The sequence below is a fragment of the Notolabrus celidotus genome, chromosome 19 (assembly GCF_009762535.1).
Source record: "Notolabrus celidotus isolate fNotCel1 chromosome 19, fNotCel1.pri, whole genome shotgun sequence".
Taxonomy (NCBI): domain Eukaryota; kingdom Metazoa; phylum Chordata; class Actinopteri; order Labriformes; family Labridae; genus Notolabrus; species Notolabrus celidotus.
The window spans coordinates 8339808-8364428 of NC_048290.1; the positions used below are offsets into that span (position 1 = coordinate 8339808).

The 24621-nt window shown below is 38.2% G+C and overlaps 2 protein-coding genes across 3 annotated transcripts; one reads left to right on the top strand and one right to left on the bottom strand.

Moving 5' to 3' along the window:
* The first annotated feature begins 2581 nt into the window (after positions 1-2581).
* st6galnac6 (ST6 (alpha-N-acetyl-neuraminyl-2,3-beta-galactosyl-1,3)-N-acetylgalactosaminide alpha-2,6-sialyltransferase 6) lies at positions 2582-15614 on the top strand. 2 transcript variants are annotated; one of them, XM_034710097.1, is made up of 6 exons: positions 2582-2737; positions 3177-3255; positions 8234-8428; positions 11293-11705; positions 11805-11912; positions 13947-15614. In XM_034710097.1, the coding sequence occupies exons 2-6, from the start codon at positions 3232-3234 to the stop codon at positions 14131-14133; spliced, it is 927 nt and encodes a 308-aa protein (XP_034565988.1). In that variant the 5' UTR covers positions 2582-2737; positions 3177-3231; the 3' UTR covers positions 14134-15614. The 2 variants fall into 2 exon arrangements, with proteins under 2 accessions (XP_034565988.1, XP_034565989.1); XM_034710098.1 differs by lacking the exon at positions 2582-2737 and adding an exon at positions 2785-2913.
* Positions 15615-16453: 839 nt separating this feature from the next.
* Positions 16454-22940, bottom strand: spout1 (SPOUT domain containing methyltransferase 1). The gene is made up of 12 exons (XM_034710096.1): positions 22868-22940; positions 22746-22785; positions 21027-21140; positions 20774-20933; positions 20599-20688; positions 20467-20516; positions 20183-20313; positions 19739-19811; positions 19544-19642; positions 19280-19382; positions 16918-17065; positions 16454-16795 (listed from the first exon to the last, which is right to left on the bottom strand). Exons 1-12 carry the CDS (start codon positions 22931-22933, stop codon positions 16709-16711), a joined length of 1161 nt encoding a protein of 386 aa, XP_034565987.1. The 5' UTR covers positions 22934-22940; the 3' UTR covers positions 16454-16708.
* Positions 22941-24621: the final 1681 nt, after the last annotated feature.

Consider the following 24621-nt stretch of genomic DNA (forward strand, 5'->3'; position numbering starts at 1 on the left):
CTATGCTTAACAGATGGCGTCAGGCACTCTTCCAGCATCTTTTCACTTGTTCTGCATCTCACTAATCTTCTTCTGTGTGATCCAAACACCTGAAACTTCGATTCGTCTGTCCATAACACTTTTTTCCAATCTTCCTCTGTCCAATGTCTGTGTTCTTTTGCCCATATTAATCTTTTCCTTTTATTGGTCAGTCTCAGATATGGCTTTTTCTTTTCCACTCTGCCTAGAATGCCAGCATCCCGGAGTCTCCTCTTCACTGTAGACGTTGACACTGGCGTTTTGCGGGTACCATTTAATGAAGCTGCCAGTTCAGGACCTGTGAGGCGTCTATTTCTCAAACTAGAGACTCTACTGTACTTGTCTTCTTGTTCAGTTGTGCACCGGGGCCTCTCACTTCTCTTTCTACTCTGGTTAGAGCCTGTTTGTGCTGTTCTCTGAAGGGGGAAGTACACATCGTTGTAGGAAATGTTCAGTTTCTTGGAAATTTCTCGCATGGAATAGCCTTCATTTCTAAGAACAAGAATAGACTGTGGAGTTTCATATGAAAGTTCTATTTTTCTGGCCATTTTGAGAGTATAATCGAACCCACAAATGTGATGCTCCAGATACTCGACTAGCTCAAAGAAAGGCCAGTTTTACAGCTTCTTTAACCAGCAAAACCTTTTTCAGCTGTGCTAACGTAACTGCACAAGGGTTTTCAAGATGTTTCTAATTATTCATTAGCTTTCTAAAGCGATTAGTAAACACAATGTACCATTAGAACACTGGAGTGATGGTTGCTGGAAATGAGCCTCTATACACCTTTGTAGATATTCCATTAAATACCAGACGTTTGCAGCTAGAATAGTCATTTACCACATTAACAATATATAGAGTGTATTTCTGATTCATTTAATGTTATCTTCATTGAAAAAAACAGTACTTTTCTTTCAAAAATAAGGAAATTTCTAAGTGACCCCAAACTTTTGAACGGTAGTGTATATGTATATATATATATATATATATATGTATGTGTATATGTGTGTATACATATGTGTTCTTATGTATGTGTATGTGAATGTGTATGTACATATGGATATGTATTACATTTTTATACTCCATATTTTATACTAGCTCCTTAAAAGAATTCTGCTGGCAATCACCAGGAAGAATCCCAAGCACTCTCTCTGTTCTTGTCTAAAAATGTTGTATTGTCTGTGTGTCTGTGAAGCGGAAGGCAATTTTCCACATTGTGGACAAATAAAAGTTCTAAGTCTAAATCATAATGCATATTACATTATATTATATAATTATCTTGCTATATCATATTATGTTATATTACATTATTATTGTTTACTACAACTTACAGTCATATTATTAACACATATTTATTTATTATATATTATATTATATTTATATATTTATATTGCTTAATCTGTCATTACCAACCATAATCACACCATGTCAACCTGTCACTACTGAAACATTTTTAATACTGCCTGTAATTACTGCTATTTAATTAATTTGTAACATTTGTATTGATCTGAATTCCAATTGTAACATTGTATATATCTAAATTGTGTTCTATCTTTATTTATCTATCTTTATTTTTTACTTATTTTTACTTATTACAACTGAATTTCCCCCTAGGGATCAATAAAGTAATATCTTATCTTATTTTATCTAATCTAATCTAATCTAATCTTATCTTATCTTATCTTATCTTGTCTTGTCTTGTCTTGTCTTGTCTTGTCTTGTCTAATCTAATCTAATCTAATCTAATCTAATCTTATTTTATCTTATCTTATTTTATCTTATCTTATCTTATCTTATCTTATCTTATCTTATCTTATCTTATCTAATCTTATCTAGTCTTGTCTTGTCTTGTCTTGTCTTGTCTTGTCTTGTCTTGTCTAATCTAATCTAATCTTATCTTATCTTATCTTATCTTATCTAATCTTATCTTATCTTATCTTATCTTATCTTATCTTATCTAATCTTATCTTATCTTATCTTAATAAGAAATGTTAAATATAAATATATAACAACACAAAAAATGTATGATGTTATGTGCTGCTTTAGAAAAAATTATGCACACCCCAAAGCAGCCCATGGAAAGTCCCATTGTTTGATTCATAATAGTTTTTTTTTTCAGTTGTTACAGCAACCCAGACATAAGTACAAACAAGAAGAAGTTTTAATAAGTAAAATAAAAATAAAATAAAATAAAATAAAATAAGTAAAAATAAAAATAGATAAATGAAGCTAGAATACAATTTAGATATAATTACTGTTATAATGGAATTTAGATTAAATAGCAGTAATTACAGGCAGTATTAAAAATGTTTCAGTAGTGACAGGTTGACATGGAGTGATTATGGTTGGTCATGACAAATAAAGCAATAAATAAAAATAAATATGGGTATGTAGTATGACCATGAGTTGTACTTACACTCACACACTCTAAACTTAATGAAATTGGACAACCCCCTCACACACACACACACACACACACACACAGACACACGCACACACTAAATTTGATGAAGTTGGACAACCCCCTCACAAACTCACTCACACACACACGCACACACACGCACACACTAAACTTGATGAAGTTGGACAACCCCCTCACACACTCACACACTCATCTCCGTGCTGCTGCAGTGGTCGACGCTGTCATGACGTCAGAAGTGGTGCAGGAAGATGGGGCGCGCAAGGGATGGGGGAGACATCAACACAACACGACCATGAAACGGTAAAGCGGATTAACACACACTGGCGTTAATTCTGGGACTTTCTACATGATACCTTGATAAAACCTTGATCCCCTTCAGTGGGGTATTGTTTTAAAAGGATACTCGGGGAATGCACGTCAAGAATGGACGGAGAGTGGCTGCGTAACATGCTATTTCTGTGTCAAAACACACCAATGTAATGCCTGTAATTACTATGACGCAAGATTATTATAAACAAATTATGCATGTGTTTTCTGTCATTCTATGTAGCTAATTTCGCTCTATATTTGGATACATTGCTTAGCACATTGTTGCTGGGATTTTGACTCGTGCAATCATCGTTTGTAATGTAATACAGTAATTGGCAGGCTCAGCAAACAAACAGGTTTTTCTATAAAACAGAAAAGACGGTTTGCACTGTAATGGGAAGTTTTTAATATCTTCCTCTACTTGTTTCAGGTATGATGACAAACCGGAACAGTAAGTGTGTTGGTACACCGCCTGATCAGAAAGTATGGGGATCAGGATCACCGGCAAGGTAAGCCTTTTATTTCTTATTATATAGTTTTACACTCATGGATGATTTTCCATTCCAACTTGAAGGAAGTATTGAGCTACTTTAGTAATAATGTACAACACATTAAACACTATAGCTCTGCAGTGAACATGTTCAACATCAGGTTAAAGCACCTTCTTAAAAAAAACGAAGGTAAAATGACTCTGTCACAAACAGCATCAGAAGCAGTTCCACATGGGGTCAGGGTTAGACTGTTAGACATAAGCCCACTTCAAACCAGAAACTTTGGTTATTTATCATAAACCTATTTATCCCTCTCTCTCCCTCTGTTTGTGTGATTTTTATTTTAATTTTTCTCTTTGTGTTCCTCATTTTCTGTTGTAAAGCACTCTGGATCAATCAATCAATCAAGCTTTATTTATATAGCACCTTTCATACAAATCAAATGCAACCCAAAGTGCTTTACAGCGATTGAAAAACAAGAAAGAAGCAGAAATAAAACAAAGGCAAGACACATTAGGGGACAATAATAATAATAAGAAAAATAGTAATAACACAAATTAAAAATAGGAACAACGTAAAATAAAATAAACTAGAGACCAATGCACACCAAAAATAAAATATGTGTAATTAAAATAAGTTAAAGCATCAAAATAGAGAATACAAATAGTTAAAATAAGTAGATTTTTAAAAAGGGTAAGGATAAGAGTTGAAAAATAAAACTAGGCAAGGCAAGGCAGCTTTATTTGTATAGCGCATTTCATACACGAGGGCAACTCAATGTGCTTTACATTAACACATTAAAAGCATTGGAAACATTCAGACAGGCATAAAAGAACATAATTAAAATGACAAATATGATAAAACAGAAAAGAAAAGGAAAATTAGAAATATATTAAAAATTACATTAAAATTTTAATTTAAAGTGAGTTAAAATCAGCTAAGATAGGAAGGCAGTGGCAAATAAAAAAGTCTTAATCTTTGATTTAAAAGAGGTGAGAGTTGGAGCAGACCTACAGCTTTCAGGGAGTGTGTTCCAGATATGCATAATGTGCATAATGACTAAACGCTGCTTCACCATGTTTCGTTCTGACTCTAGGAACTGAAAGCAGACCAGTACCTGATGATCTCAGAGGTCGAGGTGGTTCATAAAGTAGAAGCAGATCAGCAATGTATTTTGGGCCTAAACCATTCAGTGCTTTATAAACTATCAGCAGGATTTTAAAGTCTATTCTCTGACAGACAGGAAGCCAGTGTAGAGATCTAAGAACTGGAGTAATGTGTTCTACTTTTTTGGTCCTTGTTAGGACTCGAGCAGCAGCATTCTGTATGAGCTGCAGCCGTCTGATGGACTTTTTAGGGAGTCCTGTAAAGACCCCGTTACAGTAGTCTAGTCTGCTAAAGATAAATGCATGGACGAGTTTTTCTGCATCCTGCTGAGACATAAGTCCTTTAATCCTTGATATATTCTTAAGGTGATAGTAGGCTGACTTTGTAATTGTCTTAATGTGTCTGCTGAAATTAAGGTCTGAGTCTATGACTACACCAAGGTTTCTGGCTTGGTTTGAACATTTCATCATTGCAGATTGGAGCTGAGCAGTAACCTTTAACCTTTCTTCCTTGGCTCCAAAAACAATCATTTCAGTTTTTTCTTTGTTTAACTGAAGAAAGTTCTGACTCGTCCAGTCATTGATTTGTTCAATGCATTTACTCAGTGTTTGTATGGGACTATAATCCCCTGGTGATATGGTGATGTAAATGTGTGTGTCATCTGCATAGCTATGGTATTTTATTTGGTTGTTTCTTATTATCTGACCTAAGGGGAGCATGTAGATGTTGAATAGCAGAGGCCCCAGAATGGATCCTTGAGGTACTCCACATACGATTTTCATCCGCTCAGATGTGTATTTACCTACAGACACAAAATAGTCCCGGCCTTAGTTAACTAAGGCTAAAAATATCAATAAAAGTGAGTAGATAGATAAAAAATAAATTAATTAATTAATTAATACATAACATAGAATAAGATAATAGTTAAAATTACTAAAATAATAAAGCAACATTTAAATCAATATTATAGTAAAAGGTAAGTAATACAATTGTTAAACTCTACATAAAAGCCAGACTGAATAAATACGTTTTAGTTTATGTTTAAAAGTCTCAATACTGTGTTGTGTTGTAAAGTGCTATATAAATAAAGTTGATTTGATTGATCTGATCATGTCCTGAATCATTGAGGCGGGTCCCATGTTACAGCTGTTTTGTATGTGATGCCACAGGCTGCTGAATTTGCATTTCACTGCAACACATTTTCTTTTGTTGGTACTTAAAATCATGATTTTGGACTTTAATCTGCTTTTTAAGTTCTAAAGATTCAAGCAAAGAAGATTTGAATGTTGTCACTTTGTTGTGTTACTTTTTGAACTAAAAAGAAAATAACAGGAACATACAGAGTAGTCGAAGTAAATGTGATTAGTGGAGATTGAAAGGGTTAATACTTGCTATTCATTTGTGTGTGCGGAATGCTTCATGCAACCACTGCAAATGCATCTGCTCTAGTGTGGCTTCACCCCTGGGCAGAGAAACTGTAATATGATTCACATATAATTGGAGTGTGTTTGGAGGATACAACTACACAACAGTGCCTTCAATAAAGCACCACAGTGGATAGAAATCATTCTTATGTGCCAGTGAACCTATTCAGTGTGGGTGGCAATGGCAGGGTTACTCATGATATGATGAGATACGATACAATATGTCACACTATGTTACAATACCATAAGATGCGGGACAACATGATTTGATGAGATACTAAATGATACCATACAATCATGCTGCAACCTGCGGCTGTGAGAATTGACAACATACATACATACATACAAAACGAGTGTAGTCTGGATAGCTGATTTCTCAATCGTCACACATTGTATGGGGGGTTCATTTTTTCATAACAATTTCAAAGATATTAAGATTACGAGTTTTCCATTATGAGAGGCACAGCTGACTTGACTCACAGGCGGGAACACTGTAGCTGTTGGCGAGGAGGCTCAAACCCCGCCTCTTTACCTCACAGTAGCTCGACATCCGTTTGGTTGAGTTCAGCATTTCCAATATGGCTGCCGCCAACGATCGGCTTCAAAACAGCGCTTCAGAAACAGATGGGTGACATCATAGATACTACGTCCATTATTTATACAGTCTATTCATACAATACAATACCATACCATACAACACGTTCCAATAAATTATAATACCATACCATACGCTACACTACAATACAAACAACATGATATGGCACAATATGACACGTTACAATAGGATACAAAACAATAAGGTACCCGATTCATTATCCATGTCAAAGCTGGGGTTGATAGTCAGATTTAGAAACACTTTTTGTTATACTCATAGACTGTAAAAAATATGGACGTAGTATCCGTGACGTCACCCATCTGTTCCTGAGAGCTGTTTTGAAGCAAATCGACGGCAGCAGCCATATTGGTAATGCAGAACTCAACTAGGCAGAGTGTGACGTAGTGTGAGCCTCTTAGCCAATGGCTGTGTGTTCCCGACCGGGAGTCACGTCAGTCATGTCCTTATTTGGGCAAAACTCATAATCTTAATATCTTCTTAACCGTCATGTTAGAAAAAAATTCACCCCCCGTACAGTGTGTGCCATTGGAGAGATTAGCGTTGTAGGGCCAAGCCGTTTTTTGAACCAGGCTGTAAACATGTTTATTAATGCTGCAAAGATCGTCTTTTTCCCATTCATATCTATGTGGTTTCCGGTGTTTCTGCAGCCAGCCTCAAGCGGATTTTCGATGTATTGCAGTTTATATCACTTCCGCATTGGCTTCATCGTTTGAGACCGGAGTTTGCCGCTTGGTTATACTGGTTAAAATGATCTCTATGTCCCGATGGCAATCAATACATCATGTGTTCTTAAAAAAGAGCGAAAAAAGCCTCTATGTACAGCTGGAGTAAACCTGGGAAAACACCAACCAATCCCTGCCATCAGGAGCCAAATTATGAAACCAATCAAATCCCGTCCTGCCGTTCTGCCCGCCTCCTGTGCGTACATTTCATGTTTGTTTGTGTTTTTAACTTTCACTATGGTAATGTTTTGGTGTTTTCTTACCGCTGAGTGAGACATGAGTCGAGGTAGTGCAAAACACAAACAATGCGCCGAGGAATCAGTCACGATCATATGGTGGCGAATTAGCGGCGCTCTGGAGGAGCTCCGAGGGGAGAGGGGGAGGGGTTAGACGGAGTCCTGAGGAAATGGTACTTTAAAATTCAGGCTAGTTTTCCATGACTACCAACCCTAGCTTTAACTGTTATATTAAGCCATAAGAATAAAAATGATCACAGAACATTTTGTATTTTGCAAAAAATCATAGAATGTTAAATCACAATGTCTTAAATAAAGAATACATAATGCCCCTTAAAGGTAAAGTACAGGATTTATGTCGCTGGAGTCATGAAGTTATGAAGCAAGGAATTGAGCCAAAGTGGAAGGGGAATCTGTTAAGAGCACCGTGTTACTTTTTTATTACAATGTCAATATTTGGTGCCAGTGATGCAGTTATTTTATTACGTTAGGGTGACAATATACTGCTTTGTTGACATTTTGTCCCACCTTTACTGTGCCGTGAAGAAGGAAAATAAGCCCTGCAGGTTTACTCCCAGTTGATAAAATAAAAAGGTGCTCTTGTGGTTGAGAAAACACAGCAGATCTAAAGGATATGTAGTTATAGTGGCTAATGCATGGATGATTTCGCAGAAAGGAATTACTGCAGGTCTTTATATTTGAAAGCCTTAAACATAACCGTCATTTTCTTTTGTCTGTTAGTGGGTTAACACGTAATTTCACACAAGCTGTTAAGTTCTGTGGTTTCCTGTGTAATGACACATTATGTTTTATCATGTAATCAAGGGCGTTACACATCTGCACCACAGTGCAGTCTGAAAACACACTTCACTGCTGTTGTTCTTTGTGCAGGGACAACAGAGCCACAGGATGGTAATCTTGGCGGCCATCTTTGTCCTGATGACACTCCTCATCCTGTACGGCTCTAACAATGTTGGCGATGACGTCTATGCTCCCTTCCATGTGGCCACAAATCATGCTCTAATGACTACAGATCTGAAGAAGTGGGCTGGCAGAGAAGGATATGTACCGGTCAGCGGAAACAAGGTACTTTGACTGCACAAACAGAAGTGTTGTAAAAGGAGTGAGATAATAGAGGCAACATTTTATTATTGTTTGCCCATTATGTGGCATGAAGTGAGGTTCAGGATGCAGCATTAGTGACTTATCTTTTACAGCTGGAGTTGTTTCACGTTTAGAATTGGAAAACACTTACCCTAGCTTTAAATTTCATTTTAAAAAGTAGCTGAAAATCAAGATTATTTCAAGTTTTCCAATTAAAAGATACCAAGAAGAGAACAATACCCCCTTAGAAACTACATTTTAATGTACTTTTATTGACATAAGGCAATAAACAGACTCCCTTATTACAACTCTATGCACTGCTGATAATGAAAATTATTATCAGAGTATTATTGAAATATAAAACATGCAGTCAGAGCCCAAAAACTCATAGAAACAGGATGAGAAAGTGGTTGAGCTGCTTCCTGAAATGAACCAGATAACACTCCCCTGTGCTAGATCACTGCTCTCTTTGTGCTGGTTATGTAACTTCACAACAAGACAAGGAGTATGGAGCCATGCCAGCAGCTACATGGTGCTATGTGCTAAATGCAACACCATCTTTGCCATTTTAGCTTATTATGGATGCATAACTCATAACAAAATACTCAGAGTCTTCGAAATGTATCCAAGTAATTGGTTAATGGACAACCATGGAACAGTCTCTCTGGGCCTCAATCCCATCCCTTCCCCCGTTAACACACAACTCCATACACTGATGGCACACACTCCTCCTGTGGGGATTTAATGATGGGTAACACACTCACACAGCCGTATTCCAGACATCAAGAGTCCTTTGGGGCTCAGTGTCCTCCCCGGGGAAACTGCTGATTTTAAATTTTGTGAACCCATTAAAGATGAAATGAAATAATATAAATGTTGACCTGGTGATAATAACCACTGTGTTACAAGAAGATACAGTCATCTCTCGGTATAGCTATAAAGATTTTGTGTTGATAGTAGTGTTGTAGTACTTGAGACCGGTCTTGGTCTCGAGGTCGCTTATTTCAGGTCTTGGTCTCGTAAATCGAAAGCCTTTTTCCCCCTCTTGTCTCGGACTGGGCGAACTCCGTATTTTATATCAAGACCGGTCGAGACCACCACTGATGCACTCTGTGTCCCTGTCATTACTGTGATAAGAGAAAAAACGAAACTTAAGGAGTCAAAAGAAAGGCAACAAAGACAAAACCAAACCATGTCTGTTGCTGTCAATAGTATTCAAAGCAAACTTTAATAAAAATAAACAGAAGTCTTTTATTTTGTTAACTCTTATAATGATTTTTCATCAGTCTTGCCCTGCCTTGGTCTCCTCAGTCTCTATCCCTATATGTCTTGGTCTTGTCTTGGTCTCGGTGCACTCTGGTCTCGGACATGTCTTGGTCTCGGTTAATGTGGTCTTCCCTTTGGTACAGTACAATGGTACCCATGTGGTACATCATATTTCTTGCAGATCCTGTCTCCTACATTCTTGTATATCATTTCCTCTTTCCCTTTAACTGACTTACAGACTGCTCACTGTGAAACTTGTTATGGAGAATGTTAACAAAGCCACTGCTGTCCTGTCAGAACAGAGAGATATTTCAGAAAAGATGATATGGGTTGTTGTTTAGTTCCGATAGAGGCATAAATAATAAAACTAGACATTTTTATTGTACTCCAAGGCTGATGTGAAGACATTGCGACACTCTTGGCTCTGTGTTTAACCTCAAAAGAGAATGATGTAATCACTTATGAGACATTATTCCTCTCAGGGATGGATCATTAATTGTCATTAAGAAGCATTGGGGAATGTAGAGGCTCGGGGTTTCCTCTTTGCGTCTCCTGTCTTGTGAACAGAGTACTTTTGATCAACGCAATGGAAGTGTTAGTGTTTGATGGTGCTGTGCAAGCAGACGTGTCTCTTGGGCTCCTTTTATATGAGAACCTTAATGTGAAAAAATCAAAGATACAACAAAAATGGGACTCTTTCATGACCACTTAGAAAACTCACATGATGTTGAAACTGGTTTTAGCTCCAGGGTTTTTTCTGGTGTCCTTGCAGGCTCTGTGAGATCTCAGCCCAGCATTGTCACTGAACATTACATCAAGATTTAACGACCCAGCTCCACTTACTAAAATGAACGGACTTGGTCTCCCTCATAATGATGGTCTCTGGTTTGGGAGGAGAGCTGCTGGGTTGTCTTCAGGCACATTTACAGCACTCCAAGGATTGAGTTGACATTTCTTTAATGGATGAGGACATACATTGTAAAAAGGGGGGAAAAACAGGGAGGAAGGGACAAAAGCTGATTGGTTATGAGTCAAAGAGGGTCCTCCTCGGAGCCAGGCTAGCAGTAAGAGGTGAGGTTCGCTTAAATCATTGAGTAGCCAGGAGGAGGTAGAATTACACCAACTTATGTAGGACTAATAAAGAGATAAACCACAAAGTGAGATCAAATGTGTCACCAGAAATAATCAAAATAAATAGTCTGATGGTGGGGATGTTATTATATATAAGGATGGTATTATTAATACTGTTGTTTGTAGCATTATTACTATTATCAGCATTACTGGAAGAATTATTTTTAATTTATATATTAAATTTTCTTCTCTGTGTTTAGCGGAGGGGGCGACAGTACATATCTTTGTCTAAAAATCTGCTTGGTACACACAGTTAGCCTTGATTCTTATTCTGAAAATTAAAAAATAATATAAATAAATAAATAAATAAAAGGTCAAAACAAAAAAATGTGTTGTTATAAATGGTTAGTGTTGGTTAAAGATGATAAATAGTCTTAGAACATTTTATACACCCAAGATTAAAAGTAGTCTCTGTTTCTTAAAGCTTCCATGTTCTCCTCTCCTTTCAGAACATGTCCCTGCGCTGTCACAACTGTGCCCTGGTGACGAGCTCCAGCCACGTCCTGGGCAGCGGATCCGGAGAAGAGATCGACCGTACGGAGTGTGTGATACGAATGAACGATGCCCCGACGATGGGCTACGAGTCGGATGTGGGGAACCACACCACTCTGAGGGTCGTAGCTCACTCCAGCGTGTTCAGGGTAGTGCGCAGGCCCACTGAGTTCCTGCAACGAACTGACAGTAACCCTGTGATCATCTTCTGGGGACCCCCGAGTAAGATTGGGAAGGATGCCAAAGGAACCTTGTACAGATTGATCCAGAGGGTCAGCATGACCTACAGTAACCTGTCTTGTTTTAGTGTCACGCCCAATAAGATGCGCAGATTTGACAACCTGTTTCACAGAGAGACGGGACGAGACAGGTGAGTGTTTTGGGTAGCATGGTATATTGTACTTCTTATAATATTGGGTATATGCTACTTTCACTAACTCTGTTTCTAATGTTTGTTTTTTTCACTCAGACAAATGTCTCACTCATGGTTGAGCACAGGTTGGTTCACCATGGTCATAGCCATTGAGATTTGTGACAATATCAAAGTTTACGGGATGGTTCCACCCAATCACTGCTTGTGAGTATAATGGTTACTCTATTTAACCAATGAAGACTTTTTAAAAGATTAGGGTGTAAGATTTAGTAGCATCCCGGTTTTAACTTGCAGAATAAATCAAAAGAACTAACCTTCCCTTTAGTGACCCAATTTCTCAACTGACCTTTAGTGCTGTATTTTCAAGGAGTCTGTGGTCAGAATCTGTACCTAAAAATCCTGTCAGTATTTCTTGATCTTAATTTTGTAACTGATGGCCCCATAACGAGTAAAATAGCTAACCTGTGGCTGACAAGTGGCTGGCTGTGTTAAAAAAGGAAGCCAGTACGGGAGTGCAAAAGACAGCAGTTTCTTGAGTATCCACGTGAAGCTGAGCCTAAAAGCCCAGCAAGCTCCATTTACACACATAATAAAATGCTAATATTAACATCAGAAGAAAACATGTGTACAGCCCTGTACAAGAAAATGTTTTTGCCTAAATAGATAATTACCTCGCTGGTACATACTATACAGGGTTAATACATATATTTATTATTTGCTTAATTTGTAGATTTAGTTGGTGAGTGACAGGCAGGCATGTCGTAGCTGTTTGTCAAGAGGCTTAAGGCCCATCTAAACTCCATCTCTTTGCCTGTTGCTAGTCCTAGGCTGTTTTCGAAACCGCCTACTATACTAGCAGTACGTACTGATTTGGCCAAAATGTAGTATGTAGTATGCAGAATGTGAACAAGAGCAAAATCTGCAGTAAGCCAAAAGTTCCTGGATGTACTGATTAGAGAGAATTTCTCAGTATGCATCATGCATAAATTCCATATAAACCACTTCTTAACTTTTTAAAATCATAAGTGATGCTAAAGAAGCAGTTTTGCAATCAGCTTGGCTGTTTTTTACATCCACTTTTCGAAACCAGAAATCTAATGACATCTGGCCCAGCATACTGCAGACCAGATCCAACAGAACAGTCATACAACAGACTACCTTCAGACGCAGTATGCAGTATGCAGTATGCAGTATGCAGTATGCAGTATGCAGTACCTGCTGCCTACTACATTCGTATGTAGTAGGCAGCAGGTACTTTCAAAAACAGCCCTAGAGTTTGGTTGAGTCAGCATTTTAAAAGTGATGACGGCCATCTTTAGGCTTCTTCAGGAATCAAAGGCTGTTTCCGAAACGGCCTGCTACATACTACTTACTAATGTAGTAGTCAGTAGGTATTGCCTACTACATACTGCGTTTGAATTTAGTATGTAGTATGACTGTTCTGTCCGATCTGTCATGCAGCATGCTGAGCCAGACGTCGCTGGATTTCCGGTTTCGGAAAGCGGAAGTAAACAACGGCGAAGCCGATAAATAAAATGCTTATTTAGAATCCATTTATGATTTAAAAAGTAAGGAAGTGGTTTATATGTATTTTGATAACTTTCACAGCACCCAAAAACAGATTTCCTCCCGTCAAAAAATGAGGAAAAAGAAAAAGCAGAACGAGCGCTGTGCATTGTGGGAAACAGTACGCGAGGCAGACTGGTCCGATGCATACTGAGATATTTTCCTTTATCAGTAGACATCCGGGGAGTTTTGGCTTACTGCAGATTTTGCTCTTGTTCACATACTACTTACTACATACTGAATTTTGGACATATCAGTACGTACTGCTAGTATAGTAGGCGATTTCGGAAACAGCCAACCAATCACTTCAAGGAGACTGCGTCCATGTTTTCTACAGACTCTTGACACATCCCTCTCATCCAAAAAAAAAAAACAATGTGGTGTTTACAAATGTTGAGGTCAAGTCTTTACAACGTAGTCTACAAACCAATGGGTGGCAGTATGTGGCTACATCCACTTCTATAATATGGTCTGTGATTGGATCATTGCAATACACTCCTTAAGAAGATACAAAGAGCAAGATTTATTTATTTTCAGGTGATTATTCATTGATGACACAAATAAGAAGAATATTTTCCATTTTTATAGTTTGATCCCTGAATGTGAACACCAGACTTTTAAATAACTGAGGGATTATTTTGTTGTTAAACTGATTAAACCTCTCATTTCTAGAAAAAAACCTGGATCCAAAAAGATGCCCTACCACTATTACAAGCCCAGGGGACCGGATGAATGTTTGACATATCTTCAGAATGAAAGCGGCCGCAGAGGGAATCACCATCGCTTCATCACAGAGAAACAGGTGTTTGCACGCTGGGCCAAGCAGTACAACATCACCTTCACTCGTCCCAAATGGTGAACAGACTTTGATGACAGAGATTCCCCTCTGAGCGCTTTGAGCTGGAATTTCATTGTAGCTTCCCACTGAATGAGCTTCAAACATCCACATGATGAACGACAGCTATTTTCAGAACACGCCGGGAGAATGAAGAAGCTTTGGGGAAAGAGCTATTATTGGACCAAAGGACTGAGGGACTGAGGAGATTTATGGGGTGTTTTCTGTCACTGAAGAAAGCGGAATCACAGTCTGAAGAAGGATCTGGAAAAATATACTCCACTTTGACAAAAGTGTTTTTGTTAATAGAAACAAAAGGAGTTTTTTTTATATGTTTTTAAAACTTTTATGTATTGAAAATGCACTTGTGTTTCCCGTGTTGTGGGAAAGCTTTGACTAAGTTGGTACACATAACTATATCCTATTATCTGTACATCTGTTATGAGCCATGTCACCAGGGGGCAAATCAGATTTCACATTCAACTACAGCACAGATATCACAATTAGCACAAACAACAATAATGATACATTTACAGCTAGCTTTAAAAATAACTTTCTACAAACTGTTTCCGGTGTCGCAACTGTGTTAAATATCTCAGTCTAAAGCATCTCTACGATGCTGAAGAAGACTGAACACAGCCATCCTTAAGGAAACGTCTGATTAGGAATCAATCCCTGCTGATAATCTGAAAGAGATCGTTGGTGCTACAGACACATTTTGAAGATTGTACCTTACAACACCGGTGTTATGTTCAGCTTTCAGCCCACTTTAGCAAACACCACTTTGACACAACACAGAGATCGGAGCATGAAGATACCTTTAAGAGATTTCATTTATGTTCATTCAACAGTGCCAAACAACTCCACTGCTTGTCTTTTGCTTTGAGTTCTTTGCAGTAACCGGACACACTCACAGTCAGATTGTACCAACCAGCTTTATAGCCTAGATACAGATTTTAACATCATGCAAAGGTTACTTCTTGTCTCTTCACCTCAAGTACCCGCCTTTACCCTTCATCGAAAGATATTATAACTTGTACTGAAGTTTTACAGCACTATATTTTCAATTGAATGTTGGAATGAAAATGAGAGTATAAAACTGTTGCTTAAACCTTTTTACCTCAGTGGCTTTCCAGCGCATGCAGATTCAGCTCAAAGACTCCACAGAATGCATCGCAGTTGTGTGACGTATTGAAATGTCGCTGCACGAATGAAAGGGAAAATATTTCTAACCATGTACAATTTTAAAAAGATGACGAGGGCAAAGTTTCTTAAACTTTTGTGCTTGATTGATGATCATGCATTGGTTGCTTTATTTCAAACAACTCGTGACTATTGAAAAGAATGAAAATCTAAAAAATGCACCGACTGTTACGCTGAATAAAGATTACACTGCTGTTCATAATGATGCAGATATTTGCCGTAAATTTTGAAAAATTATGAATTTTACGATCTGAAAATGTATTCTATATTATCGGGATTTAAAATAAATTAACAGCGAAGCAGGGGCCTCACATATTGTTGTCAATTTCTGCTACATAGATGCTCAAATTTTGAGTATTTAATGCACACATTCAAAGTTTTATGTCTATTTTCAGATGATAGGACGGTGGAAAGAGTGGTAAACATGGGAGCTTGAGAGTGGGGAACAAAATCAAATACCCGCTACAAGGACTACAGCCTCAGTGCATGGGGCAGGCGATTTTAAAACTGCTCCCCTGTCTTCATACTATAATTCAATAAGAGTAGACTCCAGTATTAGACATTTAAATGAATAAATCAGAATGTATTCAACAGAATCTCAAACTAGAGGCATCAAAATGACCTAAAAGGTTGAATAAGACCTTTCTGCAACTGAACCTTACCAGCTTCAGGGTTAGGTTATTTACACAAACATGTTTATTTGCACTGAGGTCTTCAATCAAAGCTTTAAACAAGTTATCCTGCACACGATCGAGAGGAGTACTGCAAGCCCCCTTCTAACCTGGCATCATTATTAAATCTATGATGCATCCTGTCTAGATAAAGGGAACATGATATGCTGCTATATAGAGTTGTATGGATGCATGCAGCTGTTTTCAACAGGAAGATAAATGCAGCCATAACACAATGCAAGTGCTGTAAAGGCCTTTGTATTTAAATGTGCCACTTCTCTTAACGCAGGCATGTGTGTGATCTCTCTTAGAAAGCTGACTTGCAGTGTTGATTTCTGACAATGTGACTCCTCAATCCAGTGATATTGTGTTTCCCCCACATTGTGCTGTCGACAAAGCTGTTTTTTTTAATGAGGGATTCTGCCCTGTGTTTCAAAAACCAGTCGACACTTTGGATAAATACACGTCAGTTCAAGCTTGTGGATTATTTTATTTAAATATGTACAATTTGTCGCAGAATTCGGAAACAGACATTCTGAAATTAAACTAACACAAGAGAGGTTTGAAACATGTCTGACTGCACTCAGTATACTGTGAGTGATGTGATGTTGGAGGTAACAGCTGTTCCAACAGCTGCAGAAAATGCCCGTCAGTCATATTATTAATCACAGAAAATAAAGAGCGTTACCGTAACAACATGTTAGATGATAAAATATCTGTTGTTACTAACTCTTTAATGCACCATTGGAAACATCTGTGAAAGCAGCTGTGATTTTCTGTCTCAACCCTGCCATGGAGACTAAGATGGCCTCCTGCAAAAAGAAACAAAACAACATCACGATATTGCCTCATCAATTATTTGACAGCGAAAATGTGGTTTCATAAAAATTAAAAGCCACTGCTGTAATTAAGATTAGCTCTGATTAGCTCTTACCTCCGTGCGAATGGTCCTGCTGCCCTGCCCCGGGCATGTGTTCAGATACAGGTCAAATAAAACACTGGGGTCAGTCACTTCCAGGTTCTGGTCTGCATCCACGCTGGCCTCTAATCCCTGAAGACCCCCAAAAACTACCAGGAGATGCCTGAGGATGAAAAAGAGCTTTCATTATAACACAAAATGTGTTTTTCACCACATCCACCATCTTACTTTAGAGTAATCAATGAAGCATTTTTAATTGATATACTGCCAGATCACAACAGAAGCTATCAAGACTCTTTCCAGACAGCTCAGATTTAGATTTATGATGTTATTAAAATAAATCCAACATTAAATCCACCATGAGCAGGCACTTGGGAACATTTGGCAACACTAGCAACAGGCAGAAACATGTTGACATGTTTATATTGGCTCACTATGACAACACACAAACGACAGCTGAGGTCAAAGTGACTGGTACTGTGGGTATTTGGTCTAAAAACAAAGTATTAGACTCAAATTTTCTACCTAAATATGGGGCAGGAAGAAAAGTAAACACATCACCTAGGTTGTTATATTCATCCTGGAGAAGAGTTGGATGTTAGTGCAACATTTGAAGGCATGAACCTCATCCTCTAAGGATTAGGAATGTCTCAGCTGTACTGTTTAAAACGATGGATGACATGACAGCTCCAGGAAACCGAGGCGAAACATTTGGAAATATTCGGGGTGCTAGTTTTGCTTAGTAGGGAAATCCCATGTACTGAAGCTACAGTCCTCTAAGCAGATGGCTGAGGTTTTGATTCCAGCCTGCAGCACTTTATCACGTCATTCCCCTCTCTCTCCTCGCTCTCTCCCAAGTTGCCGACTCTTTCCTACTCACTGCCCTGTACTCTGAATAAAGGCCTAAGAGACAAAAAAATAAAATAACGGTACTAGAAATTAGTATAGTATTTTTCAATAGTACTGACTAGCATTAGTACAGGTCATAAAGTCAGCCACCTCCATGAAACAGATGGAACATGAGCCAAACAAGAAAATAAAACCAGACCACTATAGACTATATACTCTGGATGTAAATTTTAAGTATTCTTCTTGATCCATTTTTGGAAATGTTAACGATCAATTATCGATGAATCAATAAAAAAAACATTGAGTTATGTTATGTCAAAAACAATGCAAAGTATGTTGTTTTCCCCCATAATCATATATTCAACAGCAACAAAATGCATATAACTAACAGTATTGAATACAGGTACAACATGTTTAACACTGATTATCAACAATCAGGCTTATAAAAAATATTCTCCACAGACAAAGTCTTATAAAAGTGAAGGCTCATACTACTAACAGAAAAGTACTTCAGATTCACAGTGTCTTATTCTCTGCCTACTCATTCTTATTGAGAAAAATAAACATGTGTACGCGGTTAGGTGTCAGACAAGAGCTCAACCGGGTCATAATCAGTCCAGCTGCAGAAAAGCTCAGACAGCTCTGATGTTGCTGGTCTGCAAACATAGCGTACTAGCAATTCCAACCAGTCTGTTGGCTTTGTATCCAAAGGTGAGGAAATGGCCTGTTTAAAATTGTCAACCTTTGTGTCCTTGTCGTTGTTGGCAGCAGGTGAGTATTGATCCTGTTTTAAAAAACGCACGTGGAGACCTGGCACACAGCTGCAGCCCCCAGCTGAGCGTCTCTGCTGTGCGCAACACCTTAACCAGCTGATTCACTTTGAAACATGCTTTAAATGTAATCTCCCTGATAGCTTAATGTAATATGAGACCACATAATGTTTGTCCCACAATCAATACTTGATACATTGTTTACATCCCCACTATATACAATATGCATAAATGGTATCTGGCCTATACTGTAGACCAGATACATTTTTCACATTTAGTCATTATAGGTGGCTCTTGTTATGCCAGCTTTAAATTTGAGTGTTCTAAATTATGTATTTAATGCTTAAGAAATTAGATAAACACCACGACTGACAGTTCTGTTGACAGATGCAGGTCTTGCAGGGCTTCTTGCACTGGATTAGCAGAGCAGAGAAAGAAGGAAAGAAAACGGATGGACACAAGAATCTGTTCTGCTGTAGATTGCACAAAACTGAGGGATCATCTAAATGAGTGTTATACAGCTGAAGTCATTATCACAATCCCTACTGCACAGAGTCTGCCTCCAAATGTCATCACCAGTGCATGTCAGCGCCCGTTCTGGAGGGGATTCGGCCTTTACTTTAGTACAACAGAAGGAGGTGGAGTCATGTCGTCTATCTTTGTTTACAGTCAGTGGTCCAGACCAGATGCTAATTGCTAACTGGTACATAGGTAATGACTATGTAATGACATTCCCTCCCGTCTTACTCTGAACCTACTTGAATGGTGACAGTGATGTTTGGTCCAGGTGGCTCCCTCTCTCTGATGTTCCAATAGTCAGGTCGTATCCTTCTTTGTAAGGACTCTCTGTGAAAACTGCACCTGCATTAACAAACCAGCAGATTAAAACAGGAGGGCTCAGCCTCATACTTAATTCTTACACAACATTTCCACACAGCTCTTAATCCTTACATGATGTTGCAAATTATACCACAGCATATCTCCAAGTGATGGGAGTGTATCAAGAACTCAAAATAACTCACTGAGACATGATGCGAGGCGGGCGCTGTAGCCCCAGTAGACACCTCCTTCAGTTCTGGGTATGTGAGGAGCCACTACTACACCTTTATATAGTTTGCTCTCTGCAAAGGATAGACGGAGAGATCATTATGATGTTGTCTGGTGCACCATGAGAACTTAAAATATGAAACAGGTGACAGTCTGATGAACAAGATTACCTTGGTTCTGTGTTGTATTGAGCTTTACTGTGACTCGAAGTCCAGACTGGAGCTGTTTATCAATCCGGACATCCTTTGGGAGAGTAAAACATGGTTAAGTCGAAGTCCATTAAACTGCAAAAAATATCATTTAATATTTGAGTAATGTTTTGAGCACAAATAGAAAAATAAATGATTGCCAGGCTCAATTAATAATGTGTGGTTGTCTCTGTCTACCATGGTATTAAACAGTCTATATCTGAGGTTTGAACCACTGATTGGACAAAAATGAAGACTTTTAATACTTGTCCTTGAGCTTTTTGAAATATCAATGTGTACTTTTATAATTTTTTGACATTTTAAAATGTTATAATATAGATAAAACCTGATTGATTAATTAGAAGAAAAATATTTAAATGTTCTAAATACATTTCATAGTGTGAACTTCTACAGAGAAATACTCACTTTCCTCATCCCACAGTTGACTAAAGATCCTTTCCCTTGTTTGGTCGGCCTGTCGAGGACTATCCCCTCCCGGTAGTCTGATTCATCATCTATCCTCATGTGGTGCGGAGAGTCTAAAGGGTTCAGTAACCCTGGGAGAAAAAATGACACACCACTTGTGACAATGTGTCACCCTTAATGCCTTAATTTAAGGCTCTGTGTTGTAACTTACAGCTGGGTTCGAGTATAGAAAGTGTAAAGAAGGAAGATTGTTTTTTCAATTTGGGCACATTTTGGACTCTTACCTGCGTACTGTAAATCTTGATGCTTTGGGAAAAACCATTTACGCAGATACCTGAGGGAGAGAGAAAAGGCTGTAATTACAGTCTGCTTCACTGGGATGATACTGCTGATCTAATTATGAAGCTCTCTCTTACTGAGGACATTCCAGGTACTGCAGTATTCGGGCGAGCTGAATACAAGCATGGCCTTTCTTCCCCACACCTGTGAATTCTCCTTCAACGCTCCTGTGGGACAAAGAAAAATAGTTCAATCTTTCCTGTTTTTCTGAGGAATGCTGACAAAAGAATAAAAAGACACCCTCTAACTCACTTGACATCTTCTCCATATTCATCAAACACGACAATCTCGTCAACACAGAACACCACGCAGGCTCGGGCGATCTGTCCGGCCAGGTATGTACGGAGCTCAGTGGACTGAGCGTTATCCAGGACAGACCCTGGCAGGGCAATGCTCACTGTGTAGTCTCGACCTAACAGATACATGAACAGATCACACATCAATGCACTCTATGAAGAGTTACAGATCACTATCAGTAATCAATGAAATGATAATTAGGTTTTACCTTTTTTGATTTGGCTCGGTTCAGATTGTGAAGCCTCCGCAGCCTCAAGCTCCTTCTGCTTGTCCAGCTGTTTGATCAGTTTGGCCTCTTTTCTTTGCTTCTGAGACTCTTTTACTGTTAGAGGATAAATATGAGTGACATTGGTGATACATCTGATATGTCAACGGTCTCAAAATACCTAAAATGCCTGGATTAAGACCTCGAGAGAATAGTTATATATGTACCTAAGATTCAATCTGGGTTTTATTGCTACCAATGGCAGATTTTTAAGTCTCAGATTTTAGTTTACTCAAATGACTAACAACTATACAAATTAGTCTAGATGAACAGAAAATTAATATTTAATGACTGTCAATGTATTTTTTTTTCAAGCAGGATTGACCTCTACTTCACGAAACAAAGAAACAATATGTGCAAACTAATACTTTGTTGCACATAAATACATTTTAGAACAGATTAATTGAATGATTAAAGGTTCATTTCGGTTTAGACGAGATCAGTTGTGATTCTGTGTGCAGCGGGAAAGTAAGACTCTGCAAGTGACGGACTTCAGAGCAGTGAAGGAGGCGGATTATTTATAATAATCCCTCCTAATTTAAATAAATAATAAGACCCAACACTATTCACTATGTACGTTATGTTACTTCAGTACAGAGAAACAGAGAGAGAGAAGATCAAGCATAATTGTCCGCATATAAAATTCAAATGTTTGAAGTGTGTGTTTTGTTGACTGTTACTGTTCTGGTTTTTGTTTATTAACTCTGTAAAGCACTTTGAATTGCTCTTGTATGAATGGTGCTTTATAAATGAACTTGCCTTGTCTTGCCACTATCTAATGACACAGTGACACTGAAACAGCATGATCACAGAGTAACCAAACCAATCACTACTTTCTTTTTCAGTTCGACTTGCTACTTTGTTTTCTGAACATTATTCTCTGTTTTCATTTTCTGACAGTAAAATAAGCGTCTGTGTGATTCTGAAGTACTTGACTGATCAATCAAGACTGATGTTATGTTAAATGACTGCATTCAGAACCTCTGACTGAGGCGTAGTGATATATTGTGAAAGGTTCCAGTGGTGTTGTACTCTGTATCAGCCCCATAGAGATCAGCACTCATGGAGGGCCTCTAGTTCAATATGATTACTAAGTCAGAACAGACTGCTGTATTTGTTGTACATCACTGGTCCATTTTCAATTACAATAATAATTATTCTATTTGTAGAGCACTTTTCAAAAACAAACTTACAAAGTGCTTCAAATAGGCAGCAAAATAAAACAGGCAGTTCATAAAAACACACAAGTCAAGATAAAGAAGTAGAAGGTATTTCAAAATACATGAAATTCCCCTAAAAGAACTCTAAATTAATACAATTAATAAGTACTATAGCATGTATTGAAAGTCTGAGCATATTAAAGCACAGAGCTGGATATTAAATTATTGAATTATCAACATAAAGTACCTTCCAGGAGGACATTAGACAGACTATCATACATTCTTTATTAATGCTGTTCTACACACATGTTGAAACATCACACAACTGAAACACTATTATACTTTAAATTAATAAAAGTAGTAACAAAACCCAAACATTTAATACCAAACACACATACTTTAACTCTGAGTTGTAGCATCATACTGTAGCCTGAGTCTCACATCAAACTGACACACATGTGAGCTGTTAGCCAAATGTAGCTAACACTAGCTGTTTACTTACTCTCTGCTTTCCTTTTCTTCCAGTCCACCCTCTCTACGGGCTGAAACACAAGGAAACATATTCAAGGTGATATAAATACATATGTTAAAAGCTTCTTATGTTAAAAATTCATGTCACGGTACCTGAGGGGACATCATTTTGGGTTTCTTCGCTTCACTGCCAGTAGACATTTTCACACACAGCGACATGTGACATTTATTTACTTCCGGGTCCAACCTTTCGAAATAAAAGAACTTTGAAAAAAAAAAAGTATTAGTATTTTATTCTTCAAAGTACAGGGGTTATTTAGTTCACACCTGAGATTGTATTATTGAATTGACATATATACAGTCATTTTTTTACCCTGCCCCTAAACTAAGACCTATACATCTACTATAAGTTCGATTAAAATGAACAAAAGCTCAATCTCCAATTGTGGTTGGTATTTTTAAAGCGTGATTTCTATTTATTGTGGTTTAAAGCTGCTGTTGGTAGGAATGGTTTAAAAGACTTACTTTTTTCTGCTGGGTTTGGAGAAAAGGTCATAACACCCATCGATACTCATCAGTAATAAGTGAAGTAATTTGAGACTATTGCGAAATCTCTTCGTCTTCCAATGCCTTTGTAACAAGCAATGTTATTATTCCCTTCATTCCCATTATGACGGACCAATCATAGCTAATCTCCAATCCTCAGTTCTGGTTGGTTAAGGGGTGGCCTCTACTACATCCTGCGATTGGTTATGAGTCCGGCAATATCATGATTGCGCCAAGCGGCAAACTCCGGTCTCAAACGATGAAGCCAATGTGGAAGTGATATAAACTGCAATACATCGAAAATCCGCTTGAGGCTGGCTGCAGAAACACCGGAAACCACATAGATATGAATGGGAAAAAGACGATCTTTGCAGCATTAATAAACATGTTTACAGCCTGGTTCAAAAAACGGCTTGGCCCTACAACGCTAATCTCTCTAATGGCATACACTGTACGGGGGGTGAATTTTTTTCTAACGTGACGGTTAACAAGATATTAAGATTATGAGTTTTGCCCAAATAAGGACATAACTGACGTGGCTCCCGGTCGGGAACACACAGCCATTGGCTAAGAGACTCACACTACGTCACACTCTGCCTAGTTGAGTTCCGCATTACCAATATGGCTGCCGCCGTCGATTTGCTTCAAAACAGCTCTCAGGAACAGATGGGTGACGTCACGGATACTACGTCCATATTTTTTACAGTCTATGGATTGCGCACACCGATCTGTGTTGAGGGGCTAAGAGGAAATCTGGTTGGGAGGGATAGTGTTGACATTTGAAGTCCCTCTCTCTGAAAAGCTGTTAACTCCGTGACTACCAACAGCAGCTTTAAAGGCCCTGTGAGGAGTTTTGAACTGTCTGAGAAACAGACTGAAAATGATACTGATGCCTCTTTAGGACCTTCAACAGCAAACAAGACCATCAGCAACAACACTGACACCTTCTCTGTTGTCATTTTTAATGGCTGAAACTGCCCTGAGGGGGTAGGTGTCAGACCAGATGATGGACATCTCGCTTCAGACACAGCCTTTATTTGACTGTTTTCATGGAAATTAATCACATCCCCTGATAAAGTTGACTGTTAAAAGACAACAGGATGAGGTTTTTGTTGAAAACACTACTTTTGCATGTACAGAACAAGAGATAAGAGGTATCACTTTGTCCACAAGGGAGCGCCAGAATCGATACAAAACAAAAGTTCCTCACAGCAGCTTTAATGATAATCAATAAAGTAATAAAGTGAATTGGAATTTGTAAAGGAAATTTGCTGTGTTGCTATTAAACAGCGTTGTAAGCTTCTCTTACTTGAATATTTGTTCAGGATGCAAGAGAATGAATGATTTACTTTTATTGTATC

Coding starts and splice junctions, on each gene's coding strand:
- st6galnac6 (XM_034710097.1), top strand. CDS start 3,232: ATGGGGATCAGGATCACCGGCAAG. Junction 8,429..11,292: donor TACCGGTCAGCGGAAACAAG/GTACTTTGACTG, acceptor CTCTCCTTTCAG/AACATGTCCCTGCGCTGTCA. Junction 11,913..13,946: donor GTTCCACCCAATCACTGCTT/GTGAGTATAATG, acceptor TCTCATTTCTAG/AAAAAAACCTGGATCCAAAA.
- spout1 (XM_034710096.1), bottom strand. CDS start 22,933: ATGTCGCTGTGTGTGAAAATGTCTACTGGCAGTGAAGCGAAGAAACCC. Junction 20,934..21,026: donor ACCGAGCCAAATCAAAAAAG/GTAAAACCTAAT, acceptor TGTATCTGTTAG/GTCGAGACTACACAGTGAGC. Junction 19,643..19,738: donor CAATACAACACAGAACCAAG/GTAATCTTGTTC, acceptor TATCCTTTGCAG/AGAGCAAACTATATAAAGGT.